We start from the raw sequence: 11,392 nt of genomic DNA on the forward strand, positions 1-11,392 counted from the left end.
TCCATTGAGAGATCCCTATTTTTGGCCACTTTTAGGGATAGGCCCACACTATTAGATCTGTCATTTAATGAGGTTGGATGATTTAGATTAAACAAAAAGTTACACACGTTATATCAAACCTGGGCCGTTCAAGATCTTTAAAAATAAATCAAAGTTTTGAATGGGTTAACGATCACTAAATTATCTGAAAATTTGTAAATGATCTACTCATATAACCCAATGGAATTGAACGGTGTAGATGCAAAAATTTGATCGGGAAGTTGGTGTAATGCCTTATCCCTAGAAATAGTCAAAAATAGGGATCCCTCAATGGAAGGGCACCCTCATATATATATATATATGGAATAACACTCTGGCTCTTAATTAGCAGACAGGATGTCATTTTATATTTTTATTATTGCATATATTTTTTTATGATGCAAGTTAGAATGCTATTATTATTAGTTAGCTGTAATAAAAGGAAAGCTTGAGGGTGTACTTATATCTTCAAGTGTATAAAAGTAGCATATGCGGTTCTGAGATCACATAGCATAACCTAAAGCTACCTGTAGTATTGGAGCTAGAAACCAATATATCTAAATCAAAATGCCCAAGGGCTTTTTCTTCAAGCCATTTTTCTTTCTATATCGCATTTTCTTTCGGAAGAGCAAGCGTTTTCAGAGAAGTGCTAGCAAAGGCCATGCAAACCAGTCCAAGAGTCATATACACGAGTTCGATGATTTTACCCATAGATGCCAAGACTTCTCGAACCAATCTCCCATCATCTTCAACATGGAAGAAGCTTTGCTGAAATCTTCTTCTGTGTTCCCCTACTTCATGCTTGTGGCTTTTGAAGCTGGAACTCTACTAAGGGCCCTAGTTCTTTTTCTTATGTACCCTCTTACGTTCTTGGTAAGTGAAAAAGTAGGGTTGAAAATGATGGTCATGGTCTGCTTCTTTGGGATTAAGAAGGACAGCTTCAGAGTTGGAAGCTCTGTGTTGCCTAAGTTCTTCTTAGAAGATGTTGGGTTGGAAAGCTTTGAGGTGCTTCAGAGATATGGGAACAAGAAAGTTGGCGTCAGTAATCTCCCTCAAGTTTTGATCGAGACCTTCTTGAAAGACTATCTGGAGATTGATGTGGTGATTGGAAGGGAGCTAAAGGTGTTTGGTGGATACTTTTTGGGTCTCATGGAAGATAAGAAGACGATTAATTTGACTGTCTTGGAAGAACATGGTAGCGACGACAAATTGGGTAGTTCAGATATAATTGGCATTACTTCCTTCAACCAACGTCTTGATGACCCAATATTCTCGTCTTGCAAGGTATATATACAAGGATTACAATTATACATGCATAATTTTCATCTTAAACCCTAGCTACTTTGATGTAAATTACTATTAGTATTAGATCGTAAGATTGATTAAAATTGCTCGATTAATCTCTTTTTACTGCAGGATGTTTACCGAGTGAGAAGCTCTGATAAGAGGAGCTGGAAGAACCTGCCGAGAGAGAAGTACCCAAATAAACTCATCTTCCATGATGGCAGACTCGCTCTCAAACCAACGCCACTAGAGACTGTAGCAATCTTCATGTGGGCGCCAGCTGGGTTTGTACTTGCAGTCGTCAGACTGCTCATCGGTATATCGCTTCCCTACTGCGTGTCCTCGCCTCTGCTCGCCTTCACCGGTCTTCGGCTGACGGTTACGACGCCACAGACGACTCGGACCCTTGTTCCAAACGAGCCTCTAGTAGTTCAAAATGCTAAACCCAAAGGCGTCCTCTACGTTTGTAACCATAGAACACTATTAGACCCCCTGTACTTATGTTTCTCACTGGGGAAAAATCTCCATGCGGTTACCTACAGTCTGAGCAAGATATCGGAGATACTGGCTCCGATCAAGACTGTCCGATTAACTAGGAATCGGCAGCAGGATCAGGATATGATGGAGAGGTTGTTGAGTCAAGGGGACGTGGTGGTTTGCCCAGAAGGAACCACATGTCGTGAGCCGTACCTACTCAGGTTCAGCCCCTTATTCTCAGAAATAAGTGATGAAATTATTCCGGTTGCCGTTAACACCCACGTTAGCATGTTTCATGGTACGACGGCTGGTGGGCTCAAGAGTCTGGATCCGGTCTTCTTCCTCCTCAACCCTTCACCGATCTACACGATTCAATTGCTGGAGAAGGTGTCATCGGAAGTGTCATCGTGTGCTGATGGGTCGACGTCGAGGTTTGATGTGGCAAACTACGTCCAAAGGGAGCTTGGTAAGGTTTTGGGGTTTGAATGTACAAAGCTTACAAGGAGAGACAAGTACTTGATTTTGGCAGGAAATGAAGGCAGGGCTGGTTGTACAACTACTGCATGAACAAAAACATGAGCTTAACAATCCCCCTATCGTTTAGCTCAGGCACGACAAATTTTTTTATTTTCTCTTCTGTGTTTCGTGTAAAGTTTGATGTATACTATAATTTTCTTTTTATCGAATACAATAAATTGTTGTTTTCCTTTCTCTAGGGCACAACAATGTTTTTGCGTTTAAAAGAACAATTATATTTTCAGGCACATATTTCTCTACTAAATTAACAAGCTTTGTGTGTAGGCAGTGGCGTAGCCACATGAGTGTGAGAGGGTTTAAATGACCTCTCTCACTTTTTCATACAATCCATGATAGGTTAATACAATCACACCATTCATGTTTATATTACATAATTAGTGTAAAGTTTGATGTTTAGACTAATTAATATTACATGCTACCTTACCATCTGAAAAAATGACTTAAACTATGAACAATCATCATGGATATTTTATATACTTTTTATTCAAATTAGTAATGGTTGAGCGATACAAACTACTCGAATATAGACGATGTAGGAAGCACTAAATTTTGACCCTCCTAGTTTATTTTTCTGGCTACACAGTGTAGGTGTTATATTGTTAAGGCATACTTCCCTACTTAATTAGCAGCTGGTAGCCTATTAGTCCCCGTATTATTGTGCACCTTTCCGACCTACAATACACATGTTAGGTCCAGCTTAATTTGTATGTAAAGCTAATGTAAAAAAGACCCTTATTGGTAAATTATTCTAAAATCAAAGGACTGACTACCTTATGATTCTAACAGGGTCCCTTTTAGCTCATGCTTGGCAGGTTTTGCAACATGCATGCTTATCGGTTTATAAATAATAATAATAAAAAAAAACAAAATTATGCGAACTCGATCTTGCCGAAACCAAATATGTACATAAATTTACAAAGATATGTAGGTCTATGAATCGTCTTAAAAAGAAAAAAGAAAAAAGAAGGTATCTATGATCAATCAGGAGTCACCTTTTTTGGGGGTATTTCAATCAGGTGGCACTACGCAGAAGGGTTTTCAAGTTGATAGGGGCTGATATATATGGTTCACTCAACTCCCAGCTCCCCCTTCGTTAGTTTGTTGAATGCATGAATAATGAATTGTATGTTTTTTTTTTTATTGAGAACATAATGAATGAATTGTATGTTTTCTTTAAGAAGATAATGAATTGTACATATGTTGCCAATTTGGGGAGAATATTTTTAGATGTGAAGATGGCTTGGTATTTTTTTTGTAAATTAACGGTTTATATTTTCTGTACTAAATTGTTACGTACAAGTCATGACAAAAGATTATAATTGTAAAGTTAAATCATAATTTTGAAGTTCTACATACTGCAATTGAAATTAATGAAACTAAACCTAACCATCAAACTACACGTTGTACACATTCTATGGTTCACGTATACATGGGACTTGAAGACTTCAGTTGCACGCATTGAAGAAGATCGAGGTCAATTAATAGGCTGACCTAGTTATATGTAGCTAGCGAGATAGCTAAAAGTAAAAATAGCTAAACTTTGGTTAGTTTGCTGAAGCTCCTAAAATACCCAAAAAGTTAAACACGCTTTCTAAAATAGATAAAAAGCTAAAATAGAGAGTCTGATAAAGATACTCTAAGCCTTTCTTAGCTAGCCTTTCTCTCCGCCAGAGTATCCTTTTTTTTTCTTTTTCTTTTTCTTTTCCCGATGTGGTGGGGTATCCCATACTTTGATCACACGTCTATATTTGGAAAAAATTTAGTATGTCATATGGTATAGTATAACATGTCTTACAAAATGTGTGGTTATCATTAATTAAAAAAGTAACTAAATGATAATGTAATAACCATTTACCCATTTAAAAGCCCTCATGTGTCATACAATTAGACACATTTACAATATATATGGTATGATAGACAAACCCTTATATTTGATGATACAATGTATTGCAAACCTTATAAGAATCCTCGGTTTTGCAACTAACATTCAACCAACATTTACTATATAACACTAGATAGGTAGCCTGCGCCCTGCTGCGGGGTTTAGGCATTGCTACTATTACGGAGTACCGAAAATATAACTTACACTGTTACAGAACAAAAGGATACATTGTTATTTTTATACAAAAGAGTTAGTTATCATACAAGTAACATAGAACAAATAATGGTGTGCACATGATCACACCAGAGCTTATGTACAATATTTTTTCCGAGACATATGTCCTAGTTGTACCTGCTGTGTTTGCTCCTATATTTCAAGCTCGTGTTTAGATCAGTGCTGTAGAAAATATTCCAGATTCGTAACCAATTGTTGTTACACCAAGAAAGAGAAATTAGGTGAGCTGAGGCTATCCTGAATATATTAGTTAAACAAAAGTTACAAAATATAGAACACTCATCCAATTGATGATAAATCATTTTTTGTTTTGTGGGGATCAGTTGGTTGATTATGAAGGCAACCGCTTCCCTGTTAGTTTAGGTTGTATGAAATGGAATTTCAAAACCCCCAAAAAAAAAAGGATTAAAAAGCACTGAGTTCTGAAAGAAGCATAACATGTTCATAGGACTATAGAAGGAAGGAAAAAGATAATCGATATGGATACGTCAAGTTTCAGTAGTTATAAAGCTTAACTCGCCACATACTTGGAACTTTAGTAATTGGCTTTAACTTTAAAGGTGCGTAAAACTATACAGGTGGTCAAGTTTCTTCTTTTCTATTAAAGCGAAACAATTAAGAATTTAAGAAAATATTCACGTACTTTTACTTTCACATGCCAAATGAATGATTAGCTATACATTTACTTTCAGCCTTTGGCTAACTGTGTATTCATTCAATTGTGAGTTTTATGGTTAGAAATTACTGAAAAATTAAACAAAATTTAGTATGAATGTCTCAACATATTATGAAATACATAAATAGAATCAAATCCCAAATGGACTAAACTGTCTAAAAGCCATCTAAAATTACAAGTTTTTAATCCTTCAACAGTCCAATCGAGACTTTTCTCAACATAATTTGATACTATCGAGCTTACTGTGAGGATTAGTATAATATATGCAAGTAAAAAAAAAAACACAATTTGTCCACGTCTTTTGGATTCAGAAGGAAAAAAAGAAGTTATTTTCTGTTTTAAACCAAAGTCTCATAGTTTCAAGTTTTATAATTACATAACTTAAATTCTCTGCAGTCCCAACTATATATAAAATTAGAAACTCTATCATATCCAATTTCATGCAGAGCTTCGTTTCTCTTATCACAAAATGTAGCACACTCCAACAGAAAACCAATCAAAGACCTAAATTCCCCGCAGTCCCAACTCACTACCAAAAGAAAGGCTTTAGCCGACGAAAATAAAAACACCATGCCGACGAACCATTTTTTCGTCGGAAAGTTCACGTTATTTCGTCGGCTAATTTAAATTTTCGTCGGCTATGATCAACTTTAGCCAACGAAATTTTAATTTCGTCGGCTAAAGAATTTTTTTGTCGGCTAAAGTTCATAGACTATAGCAGATGACTTTAACCATACTTTAGCCGACGAAATTTTAATTTCGTCGGCTAAAGTGATTTATATTCGCAAATCTGGACTGCAGCTCATCTGGGGAAAAAAAACAGGAGAAAAAGTTTGGGTGTTGTCGAAATCTGTCCATAAGTAGTTTGTGGAGCTATATATAGGTACGTACGATTACCACGGTACGTACGATAATCTGTCCATACTGGTGGGTATTGATTATAGAAAATTTCATTGAAGTCACATTTTCAACATTTTTTTCTACATAAGTCCATCTTAATCTTTTTACCTATATAAGTCCATTTTTAAGGGTAAGTCTGTCACTTCGTTTTTGTGATGTTCCTAAAATACCCCTTTTCCCTAGAAATCAGTTTCTCTCTTCTAGTCTCTCTTCATTCTTCTTAGACGGCTCGTTTTCACTTTCCTCTCTTCGTCTTCCTCCTCCTTTTCTTCTCCGAGCTTGAATTTGTGGCCATGGCGATGTCTCAGGCCACCACTGACTAGAAGATGATGCTCGACACCACCGGATAGACGACGACGACGTCTCGACCTCAACGTCGCCGGCTCGACCTCGACGTCGCCAGATCGACAACAAAGACATTCGGATCTTGACGCCGCTAGATCGACTACGAAGTTTTCGGATCGAAGTTGACGCCTTGATTTTGATGTTGCCAGATCGATGGCGACGACGCCTAGATCTCGACGTCGCTAGATTGTCGACGTCGTATCGGCTCCGTCGTCTCGGCTCCTTCATCTCTCATACATCAACGACGCTCGGCCCAGACTCATCATCAGCTACGGTCGGAGTCGAGAGCTCCTCATCTATCTCTTCTCTGCTTCAATTTCTTTGCCAGACTCCTCATTATATCTTCCCATTTTTGAGTAAGCATTCCTCTTTGCTTCAATTTTTGTTCTATACTGTGCTTCAATTTCTCGCATTAGCAGAAGAAAAGCTTCTTCTGAAATTGTATCTAAATATATTATAGTTTGAACCCTTGTTACTAGAGTTGTATTACTTAATACTAAGAATAGTTTCATTCTTGTTTCAATGTTTAAATAAGGATAGTGTTTACACTAACTTGTGATAGTGTTGGTATTTTAGATGGTGATAACATTGTGGTTCAATCTCATGTTTTAATTTTGTGTTTAGTGTTAAGTATATTAGAACAGTAGTTTTCCATAACTGTTGTAGTCTATTTATGCTACTAAGATAGTTAACTTATGCGTCTGTGGTAGTATCTATGCCAATATTGTTTTTGTTAGTGCTATATGCTCATTATCCAAGTGCAGTAGCATTCTATAACGTCTACAGTATTTTTCTTTTATTCTAATAGTATCTTTATGTAACTGTGATGGTATCTTAGTATGCTGGTATCAAATTCACATTTTTGCGGCATTTTAAAGTTTAAGTCTTTGCTGCTTTATTCTATGGAAATATTGCTAAATTTTGTGGTGAATTGGCCTATGATTTGGTACCTCATTCTTTTTCTTCCTTTTATTTCTCATGATTGCTGGTTTTGGTTTTGTTTTATTTTTTTTATTGCATGTTTGGTAGTAGCTTTACATGTCAGTGATAGTATCTTTCTATATCAGTGATAATATTATTTTATCTCAATGATAGCATCTTTTTTTGTCAATATATTTTCAACATGAAGTCAGTAGCTTTCTCATTGTGTGATAGTATCTTTTCAACATACAAGTAGTATCTTTTCAACATATGGGTAGTATCTTTTTATCTATATGGTAGTATCTTTTCAACATGATGTGAATCTTCTATTTTCATGTCAAATACTAATATTATGTCGTTTCATGTCAACTACTAATATTATGTCATGTTTGTGTGCTTGCAGAGTTCTTTGCCTTGTAATTATGGTAGTAGCTTTCGAAAATCATGTGAATTTGGATATTGAAGCCTCTCTTAACCAAGAGATCATTCTACTAACTAAGAAATATGTGAAATGAAGTCGTCTATTGATCGAGGATGGCAAAACCACGAAAGTAGCTTTACATAACCATTGTAGTAGACTTTGTAAACTATAATAGTAGCTTTTTAAAACTATGAAACTAGTTTTACACATAATTATGTCATGGTAGAAGGCTACATATTTTTGGTATTTGTTAATGTTTGTATCAGTATCTTTCTAACAAGATGATAGTATTTTGTATGCACAATCGTAGTATTTTTTGCAATCTCCATGTTAGTATCTTCTCAACCTTTAATAGTAGATTTTGTTTTACTTGGTAGTAAATTTTGTTCTTCTTGGTAGTAGGTTTTTGTTGCCGGTGATAGTTGCTATTGTTTTGTTTGGCGGTAATATTTTTTGTTGCTAGCGGTAGTAGATTTTGTTGCTAGAGGTAATAGCTTTTGTAACCTTGTTTGGGTTTTCGAAAATCTCACCGTAGTAGCTTTTGTAGCTGATTGTAGTAGCTTTTGTAGCTGATTGTAGTAGCTTTTGTTAATGGGGACAATAACTTTTGTTCTACTTGGTAGTAGCTTTTGTTAATAGGGACAGTAACTTTTGTTCTACTTGGTAGTAGTTTTTGTTATGCTTAGTAATAGCTTTTGTTGCAGGTGGTAGTATATTTTGTGACCTCATCGGAGATTGTTAGAAATCTCACCATAGTAACTTTTATAGCTGATGGTAGTAGCTTTTATAACTGGTGGTAGTAGCTTTTATTGTTGTTGACAATAGCTTTTGTGATCGTCGGTAACATTGTCGGAGGTCGATCAGAAACTTTACCGGAAGTCGGCCAGAGACCTGTCAGTGGTAGTAGCTTTTGTTGCTGGTCGTAGTAGCTTTTGTTGCTATCGGTAGTAGCTTTTGTTGCTATCGGTAGTAGCTTTCTTTGCTGGTGGCAGTAGCCTTTTTTGCTATCTGTAGTATATTTTGTTGTCAGTAGTAGTAGCTTTTTTTGCTGACGGTAGTAGCTTTTGTTGCTATCGGTAGTAGATTTCTTTGCTGGTGACAATAGTTTTTTTTGCCATCAGTAGTATCTTTTGTTGTCAGTGGTAGTAGCTTTCTTTGTCAGTGGTAGTAGCTTTCTTTGTCAGCGGTAGTATATTTTGTTGTCACTGGTAGTAGCTTTTGTGGTCGCTAGAATCCTCATAGATGGTCGGCCGGAAAGTTCGCCGGAGGTCAGTCGAAAAGTTCACCGGAGGTCGGTCGGAGACCTCGCCGGAGGTCAGTAGTAGACCATTTATGGTTGTTAACTTTTTATATTAGTGGTATTTTTGTAAATATAAGAGAGAAAATCTAATTTTTTGGTTGGATGGTAATCTGTAATTTTGTTGAACTTTAATACTTAATATAAGACTTTATTTAGGCTTAGGTGGACTTATATAGACTTTATTTAGGCTTAGGTGGACTTATATAGGTAAAAATGTTTAGGTGGACTTATATAGGAGAAAATGTCTCCAAGTGGACTTCTATGTAATTACCCCTATTGATTAACTGTCCAGAAAGACATCCATCTAAATTGTCCAGACATTCAAGGCGATCTCGATTACCACAACAGGGAGTTCGCAAACTATTTTGGCTGCTGGGTACGTAATTCAATATTTATGTACTTGTTTATGTTTATTGCATAATTATCTATATTTACAGTTGAATGGTTGGTTGCAAATGAACCATATTCAATTTGATGGTCACCCAAATTGGTCGCGCGAACTAAGACTTCTAGCGATGAAGCCGATAATGTTAAGAGTTTATCCGATGTGCAAGGTGAATGGCGTGCAATTTATATATGAACAGAGAGACAGCAGATAGAGAACACAATTCGGGGTGATGGCGCATGGTGGGCAGAATGGAGTTAACTATTACGGTGTTCTCCATTCAGTGGTGGAACTCGTTTATAGGCAAGGCATGACAATGCACCTCTTCAAGTGTAGATGGTTTGATACTAGGCCGCAGAGCATGAAGACCGATCAGTATGGAATATTATCGGTGAACACTGCTACAAGTTCTTACGAAGATGACCCGTTCGTTTTTGCCACATCGGTAAAATAAGTGTTTTATCTTGATGACCTTGCTAAGGGTGACGCGTGGAAAGTAGTCAACCTTGTGCACCCTCGAAACATTTACCGGGTGGCTACACTTGGAGAGGCCTAAGACGAGGAAGAAGATGTTGCGTATCAAGAGCCTAGCGCAATAGGTATTCCTAACTCCTCTACCGTTCGCCTTAGTAATTTTAAAGTGGGTCGTTCGGTGCGAATTCGTGATGAAGAGCCAAGGGTTATTGATGTTGATCCAAATCAAGAAACAGACGAAGACTCTGGCGATGAGGGAAAGGCATAGATTACCAGAAATTAATTCTGACACCGAAGAAGACTCATCGGATGATTCCGATTACGAGCCTTAGTTTTAATTCCGATTACATTAATTTGTAATAAAAAAAATGTATAACCTTTATAGTTTACATATGTTGAATTCATATTTTTGTTATTTTATATGAATTTTGGTGATATATGAACATGAAGTTAGTATAGTTTAAACCTTCTGTTTTTTTAATGTATGTTTTATACTTTAGCCGACGAAATATATCATAATTCGTCGGCTTAAACCATCTTAGCCGACGAAATATATCATAATTCGTCGGCTTAAACAATCTTAGCCGATGAAATATAACATAATTCATCGGCTAAGATGTGGTTAGCCGACGAATACCCTAATATTTCGTCGGCTAAACCCTAAACCCTAAACCTTAGCCGACGAATACCCTAATATACGACTTGTTGCGTGCCATCGATTTGAAACTATTTTCAGTTGAAGTTCTTGGCAAAATACGTAATTTAGACGGTCCAATGACATTTTCCGTGTGTTTAGGGGTTTGACTTAACGGATTGACCGTCCGGATCGAGCCCTTAACCTTATCGGATCAAGTTGAATTTTTTTCCATACATGTATTTTATCATGATGGTTAGATCTGACGGTGGGATTTTTGTTTCTCAAGTTTGATCATCACAATCACAACATGCCTACTAATGTTGTATAACTTGTTTACCGAGTGTTTAAGTAAATGTTCCGTTTCAAAAACAAACTATACGTAGAACGTTCAAACACAAAAAAGTCGTGAAATAAGATATGACCAGAATGGTGAAATACGTTATGACCAGAATGGTGAAATAAAATATGACCAGAATGGTTGAAAAATAAAGATATTCCGGTAAAGTCTCGGTGCCGATAGTTGCGGTCAATGCAATTTTCCATTCTTTATCCTTATGGGTAGCCCTATCTTCGGTGGTTATTTTCTGTAAAATTTTTATATGACTTGTTGGGTCTCATCGGTTTGAAACTATTTTCGGTTGAAGGTCCGGCCAAAATAATTAATTTAGACGGTCCAATGACCTTTTCCGTGCATTTAGGGGTTTGACTTAACGGATTGACCGTCCGGATTGAGCCCTTAACCTTGTCGGATCAAGTTGCATTTTTTTCTATATATGTATTTTATCATGATGGTCAGATCTGATGGTCGGATTTCCGTTTCTCAAGTTTGATCATCACAATCACAACATGCCTACTAATGTTATATAACTTGTTTACCAAGTGTTAAGTAAATGTTCCGTTT

The 11,392-nt window shown here is 36.6% G+C and overlaps 1 protein-coding gene across 1 annotated transcript; it reads left to right on the forward strand.

Annotated features, from left to right (window-relative positions):
* The first annotated feature begins 732 nt into the window (after positions 1–732).
* Positions 733–2,346, forward strand: LOC101292461 (probable glycerol-3-phosphate acyltransferase 3-like). The gene is made up of 2 exons (XM_004289499.1): positions 733–1,302; positions 1,435–2,346. The coding sequence occupies exons 1-2, from the start codon at positions 772–774 to the stop codon at positions 2,344–2,346; spliced, it is 1,443 nt and encodes a 480-aa protein (XP_004289547.1). The 5' UTR covers positions 733–771.
* Positions 2,347–11,392: the final 9,046 nt, after the last annotated feature.

The sequence above is a fragment of the Fragaria vesca genome, linkage group LG1 (genome assembly GCF_000184155.1).
Source record: "Fragaria vesca subsp. vesca linkage group LG1, FraVesHawaii_1.0, whole genome shotgun sequence".
NCBI lineage: Eukaryota > Viridiplantae > Streptophyta > Magnoliopsida > Rosales > Rosaceae > Fragaria > Fragaria vesca.

What these genes read in the sequence shown, in the direction of transcription:
- LOC101292461 (XM_004289499.1), top strand. Translation starts at nt 772, where the DNA reads ATGGAAGAAGCTTTGCTGAAATCTTCTTCTGTGTTCCCCTACTTCATG. An exon ending in CAATATTCTCGTCTTGCAAG is followed by an intron (nt 1,303 to 1,434) that starts GTATATATACAA and finishes TTTTTACTGCAG; the next exon opens with GATGTTTACCGAGTGAGAAG.